The sequence below is a fragment of the Pseudophryne corroboree genome, chromosome 6 (assembly GCF_028390025.1).
Source record: "Pseudophryne corroboree isolate aPseCor3 chromosome 6, aPseCor3.hap2, whole genome shotgun sequence".
Classification (NCBI taxonomy): Eukaryota; Metazoa; Chordata; class Amphibia; order Anura; family Myobatrachidae; genus Pseudophryne; species Pseudophryne corroboree.
In genome coordinates this window covers 845,475,243-845,494,393 of record NC_086449.1, presented here as the reverse complement: position 1 = coordinate 845,494,393, position 19,151 = coordinate 845,475,243, and the positions used below count along the sequence as shown (strand labels likewise).

General features: G+C 46.0%; 1 protein-coding gene and 1 pseudogene across 1 annotated transcript; one reads left to right on the top strand and one right to left on the bottom strand.

Annotated features, from left to right (window-relative positions):
• Nucleotides 1–14,265: 14,265 nt before the first annotated feature.
• LOC134937203 (5S ribosomal RNA) lies at nt 14,266–14,385 on the bottom strand (annotated as a pseudogene).
• Nucleotides 14,386–16,958: 2,573 nt separating this feature from the next.
• LOC134934731 (uncharacterized) lies at nt 16,959–18,713 on the top strand. Its single transcript, XM_063930096.1, has one exon. It carries the CDS (start codon nt 16,959–16,961, stop codon nt 18,711–18,713), a length of 1,755 nt encoding a protein of 584 aa, XP_063786166.1.
• Nucleotides 18,714–19,151: the final 438 nt, after the last annotated feature.

Sequence of the window (19,151 nt, the reverse complement as noted above, 5' to 3'; positions counted from 1 at the left end):
CAACCCTTAGACCGGGGTAAAAATGAATTAAAAGCCAACGCGTTTCGGAAAAATCCTTCCTCAGGGCATGTTTGAGGACCTACCCAGTCGGCCTTTTAAACCTAACTGAGATTACCTCCCAATATCATAACCAATCAGATGCATCCGTTTTGGGCATCCGTTATAAACATGTTTCTGATGTTCAGAAATGATATTACTGTCCTGTACATATCTATGCATGATATTTTACATGTTTAAACATGAATTAGTACATGTAAATAAAGAAAAAAACAAACTTTTGCATTAATTGGTATTAAACAAGATCCGTTCCGGAATACCCCTAATCCCAATCCCTACTCGTTTTATACGAGTTGATTGCCCTTAGTCCGGAGTTATTGTCCATGTTTCCCTAATGTGCCGTTTTGTCACTTCCGGTTCCGGTTTCTATGGAGACGCACATATCTCCATGCGGTGGTGCGTCTTCAAAGACTCTCCTACTAGCGGTGATGTGGTTCCGAGTGTTGTTATGGAAACCGCTTCCTCAGAATAGTAGCCATGGAAACCTGTGTAGTTTGTCAGTTCCTGTATATGATGACGTGTTTCCGGTTCGGTGGAACGCAAACAAGGAAGTCTGCTGGAACGCATATCCCGTTTTTCACAGCATAGAGTGTAGATGTTCACATATTCTCATTGTGAAAGACAGAGACAACACAAAAAAAAAAATTTCTGTTAGTCATGGATCAAGTTTCTATACTTTGTATACATATACAGTTAGACAGTACTTAGAAAGATTTCTATTACAGGAACCACTTCATTTCGAATTCTACATTTAATCCATTTGGGACCAGAGTTTTTAGCTCATAAATGGTCCTCATCTCACTTTTTGCCAGTCGTTTTTCCCCATCGTTAGTTCTCCAATTAGGGGCAATTAATTTAATTCCACTGAAACTTTTTAGATGGTTAATATTGCATGCATGAGCATTTTTGAAGTGCAATGATGTGGAATTAAATTAATTGCCCCTAATTGGAGAACTAACGATGGGGAAAAACGACTAACTGTATATGTATACAAAGTATAGAAACTTGATCCATGACTAACAGAAATTTTTTTTTTTGTGTTGTCTCTGTCTTTCACAATGAGAATATGTGAACATCTACACTCTATGCTGTGAAAAACGGGATATGCGTTCCAGCAGACTTCCTTGTTTGCGTTCCACCGAACCGGAAACACGTCATCATATACAGGAACTGACAAACTACACAGGTTTCCATGGCTACTATTCTGAGGAAGCGGTTTCCATAACAACACTCGGAACCACATCACCGCTAGTAGGAGAGTCTTTGAAGACGCACCACCGCATGGAGATATGTGCGTCTCCATAGAAACCGGAACCGGAAGTGACAAAACGGCACATTAGGGAAACATGGACAATAACTCCGGACTAAGGGCAATCAACTCGTATAAAACGAGTAGGGATTGGGATTAGGGGTATTCCGGAACGGATCTTGTTTAATACCAATTAATGCAAAAGTTTGTTTTTTTCTTTATTTACATGTACTAATTCATGTTTAAACATGTAAAATATCATGCATAGATATGTACAGGACAGTAATATCATTTCTGAACATCAGAAACATGTTTATAACGGATGCCCAAAACGGATGCATCTGATTGGTTATGATATTGGGAGGTAATCTCAGTTAGGTTTAAAAGGCCGACTGGGTAGGTCCTCAAACATGCCCTGAGGAAGGATTTTTCCGAAACGCGTTGGCTTTTAATTCATTTTTACCCCGGTCTAAGGGTTGTTTTCTCCTCCATCAGTTAAATTCTCCAATCAGGAACCCAGGCAGTAAGTGCCATCAAAAAACCTTTTTTGGTGAAATTATCACCATCGGTTCCGAAGAGAGTAGAGAGGGACAAACCCAGACGGCCTTATGTGGGTATATGTATGTTTTTTAATTGTATGACATTTTTTCTTTTAATTAAAACTACATTTTTTTACTACTGTGGACGTACGGTATCATACTTGAGTGCTTAGGATTGAAAAAAGTGGCTCCTTTCCATTACACATCCAGTGGACGCTGACGGCAAAAGAAACCTTTCAAGGAACATAGGGATCTACCTTAAGGTGAGCGCTATAACAAGGGAGAGGGTGCCTTCAGATTGTGATGTGATGTATGAAGACCGTAAAGAAACCTTTTAGAGCATATAGGGTTCCTATATGAGGTGAGCGTCTTACTAAGAGGGATCATAAGAAAGGAAGATTTGGGAAAAAGATACCTTTATATGTGTACAAGCACCTGCAAGGAGGTCAGTTTGGAGGTGCGAACTACACAGAAAACTGAGAATACCGGATACTAAGAGTGTATCGTGTAAAGAAATTCTATAGAACTAGAAGCGCTTGTGTACTACTCCAATTTTTTTGATAATATATATGCATTTTTGGAAGTGGTGTCTCCAAGGGGTTTCAGTACAAAGCTGCTAAAGAGGCGCAAGTTATTACTTTCTTGTCTGTTTTTTGATACATACATACTTACCTTATGTTCACACGAGGGTCTGTCCTCTTCTCCAGTAGAATCCAAGGGGTACCTGTTGAATAAATTCTACTCACCAGCTCCAGGGTCCCAGGCTCCTCGTAGCATCCATTTGAAATCCACGTACTTGAATAAAATAAAAAAACGGACAACCGAGCCACGAACTGAAAGGGGCCCCATGTTTGCACATGGGTCCCCTTTCCCCGAATGCCAGAAACTCACTCTGACTGATGTCTAAGTGGGTTTCTTCAGCCAATCAGGGAGCGCCACGTTGTAGCACCCTCCTGATCGGCTGTGTGCTCCTGTACTGTCTGACAGGCGGCACACGGCAGTGTTACAATGTTGCGCCTATGCGCTCCATTGTAACCAATGGTGGGAACTTTCTGCCCTGCGGTGAGCTCACTTTCGGTCAACCGCAGGGCAGAAAGTTCCCACCATTGGTTACGATGGAGCGCATAGGCGCTACATTGTAACACTGCCGTGTGCCGCCTGTCACTCAGTACAGGAGCACACAGCCGATCAGGAGGGTGCTACAACGTGGCGCTCCCTGATTGGCTGAAGAAACCCACTTAGACATCAGTCAGAGTGGGTTTCTGGCATTCGGGGAAAGGGGACCCATGTGAAAACATGGGTCCCCTTTCAGTGCGTGGCTCGGTTGTCCATTTTTTTATTTTATTCAAGTACCTGGATTACAAATGGATGCTACGAGGACCCTGGGACCCGGGATCTGGTGAGTAGAATTTAATCAACAGGTACCCCATGGATTCTACTGGAGAAGAGGACCGACCTGCGTGTGAACATAAGTTAAGTATGTATGTATGTTTGTGTGGATGTATGTAATAAAACTTTACTTTCAAGGTGTGTGTGTCTTGTCTTTTTTGGGTATTTTTTTAGTAGTAGTACTACAGGTACCAGCGGGCCCGTTTTTCCGCCGCATGCTGGTACTTGTGGTTCTCCAAGTACCAGCATGCGGGGGAGGCTTGCTGGGCCTTGTAGTACTGCTACTAAAAACAATATCTTTTCATTTTCACAAAAGGCTATCAGCCCCCCATCCGCAGCCAATTGGATGGGGGGGACAGCCTCGGGCTTCACCCCTGGCCCTTGGGTGGCTGGGGGGGGGACCCCTTGATTGAAGGGGTCCCCACTCCCCCAGGGTACCCCGGCCAGGGGTGACTAGTTGGATTTTTGATGCCACGGCCGCAGGGCACTATATAAAAGTGACCCCCGGCTGTGGCATTATCTGTCCAGCTAGTGGAGCCCGGTGCTGGTTTTAGAAATACGGGGGACCCCTACTCTTTTTGTCCCCCGTATTTTTGGAACCAGGACCAGGCGCAGAGCCCGATGCTGGTTGCTTAAATATGGGGGAACCCCTGTCATTTTTTCCCCCATATTTCTGCAACCAGGGTCGGCTCAAAGAGCCCGAGGCTGGTTATGCTTAGGAGGGGGGACCCCACGCATTTTTTTTCTCCGTTTTACAGTGTTTATTTAAAAAAATATAAAAAAATGAACCTCAGCACGGATCACACAGATCCGGCCGAGATTCATTGTGATAAAGTCGGCAGTGTTTTGCTAATCACTGCCGTAAAAAACGGGAAAAAACACGAATGACATCGACATCGGAACAAATGAAAAATCCGAATACGACAGCTTAGTAAATTAGGCGTAATAAATTCAAAAAGTTGCAGTTTTACACTTTCGATGTCATTCGTGATTGAACTTTGACCTTTTTCCGAAAATTACGAATGTTAGTAAATATACCCCATAGTGTCTAGTTAGACAGTCAATAGATAGACACCATATGTTGGACAGACATTAGGTCGACAGGGTCAAAAGGTCGACAGGGTCAAAAGGTCGACATGGAAAAGGTCGACAGGTCAAAAGGTCGACAGGGTCAAAAGGTCGACATGAAAATGGTCGACATAAAAAACGTAGACACCATGGGCGGGATGTACTAAAGCAAAAATGCGGTAAGACCCCCGAAAACGGGGGTTTTACCGCATTTTCATATTTACTAACACCCTACCGCCGCGTTTTCGGCGTCCAGGGTATCGCCATCTCTGGATGGCGATACCCTATAGAAGCCTATGGGCTTCTTTTCGCCGACCGCCGCGACCCGCCGACACCGTCGACACCGCCGCAGATGCCGACCCCCCTCCCCCCCAGCTTACCTTCCTCCATGATGCCCCGGACCCAGAAGGTAATCTCCTCCTCCCCCTAGCAACGCAGCCGGACGTCCTTCCGGCTGCAGGGGGGAGAAGGAGGAGGCGCCGGGGGCAGCCTGCTGCTGCTACCCGGCATCAAGGCAGTGTGGGGACCCCATGGAGGTGACGGAGACCCCCCGCAGACCACCTAACAGGTATCGCGGGTGGCCTCCGTCACCGCATCGCGATGTTGATCGCATATGTTAGTACATACGCGATCAACATCGCTGCGGTAACCGGCGAGGTGCGGCGATGTATGTTAATACATCCCGCCCCATGTCTTTTGCATTTTTGTGGTTTGTGTGGATAGTTTTGTTATCTGGGACCCCCAAATGTAGAAAGGCATACCCTTGCTGCGCTCGCCACAAGGTTTATAACCAACTCTATGCCGACATGGATAGAGAAAGTATGAAATAGTCCAAAAACATGTTAAATTAAAAAAACACATTTTTTATGTCGAACATTATCATGTCGACCTTTTGACTGTGTCGACCTTTTGACCTGTCGACCTTTTCCATGTCGACCTTTTGACCCTGTCGACCTAATGTCTGTCTAATATATGGTATCTATCTATTGACTGTCTAACTAGACACTGTCTATCTACTAAACGGATAGGAATACAGGCCCTCATTCAGAGTTGTTCACTCGGTAAAAATCTTCGCATCGCAGCGATTTTCCGCTTAATGCGCATGCGCAATGTTCGCACTGCGACTGCGCCAAGTAAATTTGCTATGCAGTTAGGAATTTTACTCACGGCTTTTTCATCGTTCTGGCGATCGTAATGTGATTGACAGGAGATGGGTGTTACTGGGCGGAAACTGGCCGTTTTATGGGCGTGTGGAAAAAAACGCTACCGTTTCCAGAAAAAACGCAGGAGTGGCCGGAGAAACGGAGGAGTGTCTGGGCGAACGCTGGGTGTGTTTGTGACGTCAAACCAGGAACGACAAGCACTGAACTGATCGCAGATGCCGAGTAAGTCTGAAGCTACTCAGAAACTGCTACGAGGTGTGTAATCGCAATATTGCGAATACATCGTTCGCAATTTTAAGATGCTAAGAGACACTCCCAGTAGGCGGCGGCTTAGCGTGAGCAAATCTGCTAAAATCCGCTTGCGAGCGAACAACTCGGAATGACCCCCACTGTGTGGTGTAATGTGAGTCAGGGCCACTACTATGTGGTGTAATTTGAAATGGAGTACTATTGTGTGGCTACGCGCTTTTTTCGGTCTTCCCCATTTCAAATATATTGGGGTGGTGGGGTGGCGCCAGTCCCTTACTTTTGCCAGGGGCGCTTGGACCCCTAGATATACCACTGACCTGGTGCAACATATATGTGGGGCTACCTGGTGCGACGTATATTAGGGGCTACCTGTTGCAACGTATATGAGGGACTACCTGGTGCAACGTATATGAGAGCCTACCTGGAGCAACGTATATGAGAGGCTACCTGGTGCGACGTATATTAGGGGCTACCTGTTGCAACGTATATGAGGGACTACCTGATGCAATGTGTGTAAGGGGCTACCTGGGGCAACGTGTGTATAAGGGGCTACCTGGCACGGTGTGTGGAAGGGGCTACATGGCGCAATGTGTGTAGGGGGCTACTTGGCGCAATGTGTATACAGGGCTCTGCCTGGCACAACATGCATAAGTGGCTACCTGTCCCTGTTTTCAATGGGGAGAGGGGGGATGCCAAAGGAAACATTCGCCCTGGGTGCCACAAGGTCTAGAACCAGCCCTGACTACATATACAGACTAGGGGGTAAATTTACTAAGCTCCCGATTTTGACCGAGATGCCGTTTTTTCATCAAAGTGTCATCTCGGTAATTTACTAAACACTAATCACGGCAGAGATGAGGGCATTCGTAATTTTTTGCAAGTCCAAGTAAAAAATTACGAATGAATACACCATCGGTCAAAACGCGGCTGTTTAAGTATGAATCTCGGTCATTTACTAAGAAGTGCAAAGCAAAAAAAAACAAAACACTGCCGTGAAAAATTACAACTCGTAAAAAAGTGCTAAAAAAAAACAGACCTGCTTTTTTTTTTCGTGATTGGATAGACATGCACGGATCCATGAGATCCGTGCATGTATATCAGTTGGAAGGGGTGGGAAAGTGCTTATTTTTTCAATAAAAATTGCGTGGGGTCCCCCCTCCTAAGCATAACCAGCCTCGGGCTCTTTGAGCCGATCCTGGTTGCAGAAATATGGGGAAAAAAATGACAGGGGTTCCCCCATATTTAAGCAACCAGCATCGGGCTCTGCGCCTGGTCCTGGTTCCAAAAATACGGGGGACAAAAAGAGTAGGGGTCCCCCGTATTTTTAAAACCAGCACCGGGCTCCACTAGCTGGACAGATAATGCCACAGCCGGGGGTCACTTTTATATAGTGCCCTGCGGCCGTGGCATCAAAAATCCAACTAGTCACCCCTGGCCGGGGTACCCTGGGGGAGTGGGGACCCCTTCAATCAAGGGGTCCCCCCCCCCCAGCCACCCAAGGGCCAGGGGTGAAGCCCGAGGCTGTCCCCCCCATCCAATGGGCTGCGGATGGGGGGGCTGATAGCCTTTGTTGTAAAAGAAAAGATATTGTTTTTAGTAGCAGTACTACAAGTCCCAGCAAGCCTCCCCCGCATGCTGGTACTTGGAGAACCACAAGTACCAGCATGCGGCGGAAAAACTGGCCCGCTGGTACCTGTAGTACTACTACTAAAAAAATAGCCAAAAAAAGACAAGACACACACACCGTGAAAGTATAATTTTATTACATACATACACACATACATACATACTTACCTTAAGTTCCCACGCAGGTCGGTCCTCTTCTGCCCTGCGGTTGACCTAAAGTGACGTCACCGCTGAGCAGAAAGTTCCCATCATTGGTACAATGTAGCGCATAGGCGCTACATTGTAACACTGCCGTGTGCCGCCTGTCAGTGAGGACAGCAGCACACAGCTGATCAGGAGAGTGCTACAACGTGGCGCTCCCTGATTGGCTGAAGAAACCCACTTAGACAGAAGTCAAAGTGGGTTTCTGGCATTCGTGGAAAGGTGACCCATGTGCAAACATGGGTCCCCTTTCAGTTCGTGGTCGGGACACCGTTTTTTTTTTTTTTCAAGTACGTGGATTACCCCTGGATTTCCCGAGGAGCCTGGACCCCTGGATCTCGTGAGTATAATTTCTTCAACAGGTACCCCTTGGATTCTACTGGAGAAGAGGACCGACCTGCGTGGGAACTTAAGGTAAGTATGTATGTATGTGTGTATGTATGTATTAAAATTATACTTTCACGGTGTGTGTGTCTTGTCTTTTTTTGGCTATTTTTTTAGTAGTAGTACTACAGGTACCAGCGGGCCAGTTTTTCCGCCGCATGCTGGTACTTGTGGTTCTCCAAGTACCAGCATGCGGGGGAGGCTTGCTGGGACTTGTAGTACTGCTACTAAAAACAATATCTTTTCTTTTACAACAAAGGCTATCAGCCCCCCCATCCGCAGCCCATTGGATGGGGGGGGACAGCCTCGGGCTTCACCCCTGGCCCTTGGGTGGCTGGGGGGGGGGGACCCCTTGATTGAAGGGGTCCCCACTCCCCCAGGGTACCCCGGCCAGGGGTGACTAGTTGGATTTTTGATGCCACGGCCGCAGGGCACTATATAAAAGTGACCCCCGGCTGTGGCATTATCTGTCCAGCTAGTGGAGCCCGGTGCTGGTTTTAAAAATACGGGGGACCCCTACTCTTTTTGTCCCCCGTATTTTTGGGACCAGGACCAGGCGCAGAGCCCGATGCTGGTTGCTTAAATATGGGGGAACCCCTGTCATTTTTCCCCCCATATTTTTGCAACCAGGATCGGCTCAAAGAGCCCGAGGCTGGTTATGCTTAGGAGGGGGGACCCCACACATTTTTTTTTTTGAATTTACATTGTTTAATTAAAAAAAAAAAAAAAATGAACCCCAGCACGGATCACACAGATCCGGCCGAGATTGATTGTAAAAAAAGTCGGCAGTGTTTTGCTAATCACTGCCGTAAAAAAATAAAAAAAAACACGAATGACATCGACATCGGAAGAAAAGAAAAACCCGAATACGACAGCTTAGTAAATCCATCGTAACAAATTCAAAAAGTTGCAGTTTTACACTTTCGATGTCATTCGTGATTGAACTTTGACCTTTTTTCGGAAATTACGAATGTTAGTAAATGTACCCCCCGGAGGGGAGGGGGGCACACCAGAGGCGTATCTAGGGTAGGGCGAGTGGGGCACGTGCCCTGGGCGCCTTGGCAGGCCCAGGAGAGGGGGGCGCTGGCGGCGGCCAGGGCATCATGCCCCACTCGCCCCCATCACGCCGAAAGCCGAAATGTGAGGGGAGGAGAGCGCACCGTCTCTCCCTCCCCTCACCGCCGCTGAAAGCCCTAGCAGCACTGCCAGCAGCGCTGCTGTGTCCGGCCTCCGGCGGCGTTAGCCAATCAGAGCTTGCGGACCGGCTCCTGATTGGCTGCCGGTCCGTGAGCGCTGATTGGCTAGCGAACCGGTGCCACACAGCCGCCGGAGACCTGTCCTGGAGCGGTGAGGGGAAGGAGAGGCGCTCTCCTCCCCTCACATAGAACAAGCGGCGGCGCCGCGCCGGTGACTCGGTAAGTGAACGGGGGGGAGGAGGGGGGGGAAAGCACAGTGGGGCATGTAACTGGCACAGTGAGGTATGTAACTGGCACAGTGGGGCATTGTATCTGGTACTGTGTGGGCATTGTATCTGGCACTGTGGGGCATTGTATCTGGCACTGTGATGCAATGTATCTGGCACTGTGGGGCATGTATCTGGCACTGTGATGCAATGTATCTGGCACTGTGTGGGCATTGTATCTGGCACAGTGGGGCATTGTATCTGGCACTGTGATGCAATGTATCAGGCACTGTGGGGCATTGTATCTGGCACTGTGGGGCAATGTAACTGACACTGTGGGGCATGTATCTGGCACTGTGGGGCAATGTATCTGGCACTGTGGGGCAATGTAACTGGCACTGTGGGACAATGTAACTGGCACTGTGGGGCATGTATCTGGCACTGTGGGACAATGTAACTGGCACTGTGGGGCATGTATCTGGCACTGTGGGGCATGTATCTGGCACTGTGGGGCATTGTATCTGGCACAGTGGGGCATTGTATCTGGCACTGTGGGACAATGTAACTGGCACTGTGGGGCAATGTAACTGGCACTGTGGGGCAATGTATCCGGCACTGTGGGGCAATGTAACTGGCACTGTGGGGCAATGTATCTGGCACTGTGGGGCAATGTATCTGGCACTGTGGGGCAATGTAACTGGCACTGTGGGGCATGTAACTGGCACTGTGGGGCATGTATCTGGCACTGTGGGGCATTGTATCTGGCACTGTGGGGCATTGTAACTGGCACAGTGGGGCATTGTATCTGGCACTGTGGGGCAATGTAACTGGCACTGTGGGGCATGTATCTGGCACTGTGGGGCAATGTATCTGGCACTGTGATGCAATGTAACTGGCACTGTGGGACAATGTATCTGGCACTGTGGGGCATTGTATCTGGCACTGTGGGGCATTGTATCTGGCACTGTGGGGCAATGTAACTGGCACTGTGGGGCAATGTAACTGGCACTGTGGGGCATTGTATCTGGCACTGTGGGGCAATGTAACTGGCACTGTGGGGCATTGTATCTGGCACTGTGGGGCATGTATCTGGTACTGTGGGGCATGTATCTGGCACAGTGGGGCATTGTATCTGGCACTGTGGGGCAATGTAACTGGCACTGTGGGGCATTGTAACTGGCACAGTGGGGCATTGTATCTGGCACTGTGGGGCAATGTAACTGGCACTGTGGGGCAATGTAACTGGCACTGTGGGGCATTGTATCTGGCACTGTGGGGCATTGTATCTGGCACTGTGGGGCATTGTAACTGGCACTGTGGGGCATGTATCTGGCACTGTGGGGCAATGTAACTGGCACTGTGGGGCATGTATCTGGCACTGTGGGGCAATGTATCTGGCACTGTGATGCAATGTAACTGGCACTGTGGGACAATGTGTCTGGCACTGTGGGGCATTGTATCTGGCACTGTGGGGCATTGTATCTGGCACTGTGGGGCAATGTAACTGGCACTGTGGGGCAATGTAACTGGCACTGTGGGGCATTGTATCTGGCACTGTGGGGCAATGTAACTGGCACTGTGGGGCATTGTATCTGGCACTGTGGGGCATGTATCTGGTACTGTGGGGCATGTATCTGGCACAGTGGGGCATTGTATCTGGCACTGTGGGGCAATGTAACTGGTACTGTGGGGCATTGTATCTGGCACTGTGGGGCATTGTATCTGGCACTGGGGGGCAATGTAACTGGCACTGTGGGGCATTGTATCTGGCACTGTGGGGCATTGTATCTGGCACTGGGGGGCAATGTAACTGGCACTGTGGGGCATTGTATCTGGCATTGTGGGGCAATGTAACTGGCACTGTGGGGCATTGTATCTGGCACTGTGGGGCATTGTATCTGGCACTGTGGGGCAATGTAACTGGCACAGTGGCCACACCCCTTCTGGAGCGTGACCACACCCATTTTTCGCCACGCGCGCACATGCTTCTTTTGCTATGTTTTTTTTTTCTTGGGGGGGGGGGGGGGGCGCCATTTTACATCTTGCCCTGGGCTCCAAAAACCCTAGTTACGCCTCTGGGGCACACTGACGCATATGCAGACTAGGATGGGGCACACTGACGCATATACAGACTAGGAAGAAAGGGGGGCTCAGTAATGGGTAGCTGTACAGACTAGGAGGTGAGGGGGCACACTAATGCATGTAGTTTGAAGGACACACTCCTTTTCTGTGGCCATGCTACCTTTTTAGGTCCGCGCAACAGTAATCCTGTTTCATTTCCCCTACCCCAACTTCAAAATTCCCACTTTGACGACCACTGTATGTATATGTGTATGGGTCTGATGTTCTGCTCCTCTATTAAATGGTTGAAGGTAGGCACTATGACCTCCATGGAGAAAGCCACACCCATGGCACAGGCCACACCCACTATTTAGACCACCCTCACTACAGCGCTTGTCATACCTCCTGCCAATGCACACAATAGGCCCTTCATACATTTCAGCTCCAGGCCCATGTGGACCTTAATCTGGCACTGCCTGGAGGGCGGTGGTCTCTGCACGTGTGGAGGACAGGATGGAGATAAGACGACGTCACACAGTTCTCCTGTTAGATGCACAGATAATACAGGAGGCAAAGCCGCCACGTCAGTAACTTACTAACGACCTGTTTCTGGGTCCCTATGCTGAGTGCATCTGTCAGAAACACAGTCATCACATGGCGGTAAAGACGTCTGTGGCACGGCAAAGCGTTGTCACTAAGCCCAATATGTCACCGTGTTCCGCTGAGTGCTGCCGAGGGACTTCACTTTGATGCTAAGGATTTCACACCACGGATATAAAACATGTCATTCATTCAATAAGGAGTGACCAATGGCCGCCCTGGAACTGGAATGATATTGTGACATAGCGCAGTCGTTTTTGTTAAATAATGAAAACTCCTGAGACGACAATTACGGCACACGAGCGCGATAGTCCTGAGCGTCTGCAATCCCTGCGCGGCTGATAGTGACAGCAACTGTCCAAACAAAATAGCGCCATATTTACTGTCATTATCTTACAGGGGACGTGCGCCTGGCCTCCAGCGCGAGACGCTCTGCACAAGGGTTTAGTCTCAGTCCGATAATTGCTGCAGATTGTTACATCAGAAACTGAAGCTCCACAAACTGAATTCTCTTACGCCGACGTCTTTGTACAGAGCATTTGTCTGTGTTATCCAATAAATGTTTTATTACTGCAGATAAATGAAATACATAAATATATATATATATATATATATTGGGTAGTGGAAGTATGGCGCCACAGGTGTGTGAGCAATAGAACAAATAAAATTGATAAAAATGCAATAAATTCAGACACTCCTTAAGTAATACAAGGCGTCAGCTAACCCTTAAGTATTAGGCAGGGATAAACTGCCTAAATTTAGGATATGTGAAAGGGGGGATAAGGGTTTCAGCGACCAACAGTGACTGATATAGTAAGATATAAATATGTGGAGACTTAATGGATACGTATAAAATAATAGAACATTTATTTATACAATATAAAAAAAATATAATTAATATCAGGGTGGGTTAAAAGCCGGAGAACTAATACAAAATAAAAGGACAGCTAAAAAAACTAGATAATATCACATATAATAAAAGACAATAAATAATTAAATATCGGATAAAAGAGTGCTGCTTATCTTTCAAAGTGGAGAGTCAATTGAGGTACACCCAACGCGTTTCGTCACTCAGACTTCATCAAGGGGTATGGGACCACTGAACAGACACTCTTATTTATACCACATGTAATTAGAAATGGATATTTGTGACATCACTTCCTGTGAGGACTGATATTACTGTTTGGTGTAAATTTTTTAACATAAGCATAAGTAAATGATAGTGAGCAGAGTAATAACCTCAGGGTACTAAGTAGTTTGTAAAAACGAGTTATATAATGTGATATATTTGTTAAAATAGTCCGGGGACGGGTCCGACGTCACTTCCGCCCCACTTCCTTTATCGGAATCTTCTTACTGCGCATGCGCGATTGCGCCACGCTTCCGGTCAGCGGATCAGTGTGTTGATGCACCTCTGCATCACTTCCGCTCTGGTCGTCGCGTCACTTCCTGTTTCGGGCGGTGTCGTCGTCTGTGGCACGTATAGGCTGAGGCGGGTTGTCAATCATCGTGGCGGCCATTTTGTAGAAGTCTTTCAGTATCTCAGACATATAGCAGTAATAAGTTCCATTCTGTCTCATCCGAAGTTATCGTCTTGGTTATGTATAGGCTGAGTCAGATTGTCAATCATTGCGGCGGCCATCTTATAGTCTTTGTCATCCAGGGCATATAACAGTGCTGAGTTTCATTGAGAAAAACAGCTCGCACATATAAGAATAAAGAAATACATATATTAGTGTCTATTTACTTAATTTTTATTATTATTATTATTATACTAGTGTCTAATGGTATATTTTTGGGAGGACTGGTAATGATCTAGGTGGAAATTTGCTACAGAAACGGGGTATTTCTACCTATAGCGAGAGGGACATTATGGGTTAATCGTGGAATTAATCCATACAATACTATTTCTATATAGTTCAATCTCATATTGTAGCATATATCAGGATAAATTGAACCCTTTCTGGTCCTAAGTGTGGCAGAGTATGTTATAAAGTATCCATCATGAAAGCATGGGAAATGAGAATAGGTAAAAAGTGATGGTGTATAAAGATTTACAGGTTAATATAAGTGCGTATTTATGTGGGATAATATAGAAAAAGAAGTAGCTGGTGAAGTCATAGTGGTGATACTCAGTCATATACTAATTATTAGTGACACATATAAAGAAAGTGCATCCGTGTATGACTGATTTAGAAATTATAATAATAGACCTTTTGTGCTGTGGTGATTTATACACGTATTTAAATTATTATTAAAGGCCCGACAAAGCTCGTTCTTATACAGTACCCAATCTTCGCAAGTGGTTACCCACTTGGTACTGGTTGGGCCCAACACTGCTTAGCTTCCAAGATCGGGCGGGATTGGGCGTGAGGCCAGTGCGGTATGACTGTACCATATATTGAAATTAGTCAGGCACACATTGTTAAAAGTTTTTATTAAGATCATTCATATACTATATACAGAGTTTTACATATAGTGATATTTTAGAATAAAAGAGTGAATTGTGCTAGAAAAAGGAAGAAGTAGTTTATCTGTGATCTGAGGATATTCGAAGAGGGTACTTCTCTCATAGAAATGGGGCGATCTCATATCCCTCGTTGAAGCCCATAGGGTGTGTAGTTTTCAATTGAAATATCCAGAACATCTCTCTTTGGGAGAGCTTCTTAGCCAAATCTCCACCCCTTTCGCCACTGGTCACTTGTTCGATGGCTTTAAAGGTCATCTCTTCTGGATTGGAATTGTGTTTCAATTTGAAGTGTCTATACAGCAGATGGGTCTCTGCTTTGTTTTTGATACTCCGTACGTGTTCTTGTATCCTAATTTTCAAAGTTCTTTTTGTTTTGCCCACATATTTCTTGTGGCATGTGCATTCGAGCAAGTAGATCACAGATGTGATATTGCAGTTCATGAATTCTTTAATTTTAAATTCTTGAGTGCCGTCCGTATTGCAGAAGGTTTTTCTATTAGGATTGAGGAACTTACAGATGTTACAGTGTCCACACTTGTAAGATCCAACGCATTTAGGGAGAGAATTAGGGTTTCCATCTGGCGGGATTTCTGGTAACATGCTAGGTGCGAGAATATCTTTCAAGTTGCGTGATTTCCGGAAAACAAGTTCTGGTTGGGGTGGAAGGATCTTTTTTAAGATGGGGTCCATCAAGAGTATATCCCAGTGGTTTCTTAATGAAGTCCTGATAGTCTGTTCATGACAACTGTAGGTAGTTATAAAGGATAGCGACTCCTTTTTTGCCGTATTGTCCTTGTATGTCAGCAGATTCTCTCTCTCCAAATTTCTTGTCTTAGTGACTGCTTCATCCAGTATGGCTTTCGGATAAAGTTTTTCCTCGAATCTTTTCCTGTATGTTTCAAGTTGTTCCTCACAGTCTTCCTTTTTATGGCAGTTCCTCTTTATTCTATGAAATTGTGAGTAAGGGATGTTGTTCTTCCATTTTTTATACCATTAGACACTAGTATAATAATAATAATAATAATAATAATAATAATAATAAAAATTAAGTAAATAGACACTAATATATGTATTTCTTTATTCTTATATGTGCGAGCTGTTTTTCTCAATGAAACTCAGCACTGTTATATGCCCTGGATGACAAAGACTCCTATAAGATGGCCGCCGCAATGATTGACAATCTGACTCAGCCTATACATAACCAAGACGATAACTTCGGATGAGACAGAATGGAACTTATTACTGCTATATGTCTGAGATACTGAAAGACTTCTAAAAAATGGCCGCCACGATGATTGACAACCCGCCTCAGCCTATACGTGCCACAGACGACGACACCGCCCGAAACAGGAAGTGACGCGACGACCAGAGCGGAAGTGATGCAGAGGTGCATCAACACACTGATCCGCTGACCGGAAGCGTGGCGCAATCGCGCATGCGCAGTAAGAAGATTCCGATAAAGGAAGTGGGGCGGAAGTGACGTCGGACCCGTCCCCGGACTATTTTAACAAATATATCACATTATATAACTCGTTTTTACAAACTACTTAGTACCCTGAGGTTATTACTCTGCTCACTATCATTTACTTATGCTATTGCTTATGTTAAAAAATTTACACCAAACAGTTATATCAGTCCTCACAGGAAGTGATGTCACAAATATCCATTTCTAATTACATGTGCTATAAATAAGAGTGTCTGTTCAGTGGTCCCATACCCCTTGATGAAGTCTGAGTGACGAAACGCGTTGGGTGTACCTCAATTGACTCTCCACTTTGAAAGATAAGCAGCACTCTTTTATCCGATATTTAATTATTTATTGTCTTTTATTATATGTGATATTATCTAGTTTTTTTAGCTGTCCTTTTATTTTGTATTAGTTCTCCGGCTTTTAACCCACCCTGATATTAATTATATTTTTTTTATATTGTATAAATAAATGTTCTATTATTTTATACGTATCCATTAAGTCTCCTCATATTTATATCTTACTATATCAGTCACTGTTGGTCGCTGAAACCCTTATCCCCCCTTTCACATATATATATATATATATATATATATATACAATCTGTGGTCTATTAGAGAGGGGTGTGCATTAGCCCATCTCAATGCTTAAAGAACCAGGCGGCACTCGAAGGTCTAGTGTAGAACGTATGTAATGAACAAATAAATCAAACAAGTGGCATAGCTCAGCCAACGTTTCAGCGCCACGCAGGGCGCTTTTCTCAAGGCTGTATGCTGTATGACAAACCAAAACCTGGGTTTAAACACCGGGTCACTCAACCCTGGTACCTTTCACACCGCACAAAAACACGGGTTATGCGCGCTCGTGTGCCAATAACCCGTGTTCAAATCTGCTGGTGTGAAAGGGGTATAACAGAGAGGAAAGGGCCTGGGACGCTCATGCCGCCGTCCGCCAGCTGCGATGCTCTGCCCACTTTTCATAACCGAGTTCTGGCACAGGAGGGGGAGAGGACGCTGTAAGCTTCTATTGTAAATGTCCCTCCAAATATGGCCGCCGCCTCAGAGAAGACAGTTATTAAAGATACTAGAGGAGGCTCCACCAACACTCACCATCATGCATCCTCCACCAACACTCACCATTACACATCCTCCACCAACACTCACCATTATATATCTTCCACCAACACTCACCATTATACATCCTCCACCAATACTCACCATTATACAACCTCCACCAACACTCACCATCATGCATCCTCCACCAACACTCACCATTATATATCTTCCACCAACACTCACCATTATACATCCTCCACCAACACTCACCATTATACAACCTCCACCAACACTCACCATCATGCATCCTCCACCAACACTCACCATTATATATCTTCCACCAACACTCACCATCATGCATCCTCCACCAACACTCACCATTATACATCCTCCACCAACACTCACCATTATATATCTTCCACCAACACGCACCATTATACATCCTCCACCAACACTCACCATTATACAACCTCCACCTACACTCACCATCATGCATCCTCCACCAACACTCACCATTACACATCCTCCACCAACACTCACCATTATATATCTTCCACCAACACGCACCATTATACATCCTCCACCAACACTCACCATTATACAACCTCCACCAACACTCACCATCATGCATCCTCCACCAACACTCACCATTACACATCCTCCACCAACACTCACCATTATATATCTTCCACCAACACTCACCATTATACATCCTCCACCAACACTCACCATTATACAACCTCCACCAACACTCACCATCATGCATCCTCCACCAACACTCACCATTATACATCCTCCACCAACACTCACCATTATACAACCTCCACCAACACTCACCATCATGCATCCTCCACCAACACTCACCATTACACATCCTCCACCAACACTCACCATTATATATCTTCCACCAACACGCACCATTATACATCCTCCACCAACACTCACCATTATACAACCTCCACCAACACTCACCATTATACAACCTCCACCAACACTCACCATTACACATCCTCCACCAACACTCACCATTATATATCTTCCACCAACACGCACCATTATACATCCTCCACCAACACTCACCATTATACAACCTCCACCAACACTCACCATTATATATCTTCCACCAACACGCACCATTACACATCCTCCACCAACACTCACCATCACACATCCTCCACCAACACTCACCATTATACATCCTCCACCAACACTCACCATTATACAACCTCCACCAACACTCACCATCATGCATCCTCCACCAACACTCACCATTACACATCCTCCACCAACACTCACCATTATACATCCTCCACCAACACTCACCATTATACAACCTCCACCAACACTCACCATCATGCATCCTCCACCAACACTCACCATTACACATCCTCCACCAACACTCACCATTACACATCCTCCACCAACACTCACCATTACACATCCTCCACCAACACTCACCATTACACATCCTCCACCAACACTCACCATTATGTATCTTCCACCAACATGCACCATTATACATCCTCCACCAACACTCACCATTATACAACCTCCACCAACACTCACCATCATGCATCCTCCACCAACACTCACCATTATACAGTACAACCTCCACCATCGTTCAACAGCCACCAACTCCCGCCATTATACAACCAACACCATCACACATACTCCAACACTCACTATTATGCAACCTCCACCAACACTCACCATTTTACAACTTCCACTGTAGTTTAGCATTTACCAGCACTCACCATTATACAACCAACACCATCACACATCCTTCACCAACACTCACCATTATACAACCTCCACCAACACTCACCATCACACATCCTCCAACAACACTCACCATTATACAACCTCCACCAACACTCACCATCACACATCCTCCAACAACACTCACCATTATACAACCTCCACCAACACTCACCATCACACATCCTCCACCAACATGCACCATTATACATCCTTCACCAACAATCACCATTATACAACCTCCACCAACACGCACCATTATACATCCTCCACCAGCACTCACCATTAATCAACCTCCACCAACACGCACCATTATACAACCTCCACCAACACTCTCCATCATGCATCCTCCACCAACACTCACCATTATACAGTACAACCTCCACCATTGTTCAACAGCCACCAACTCCCG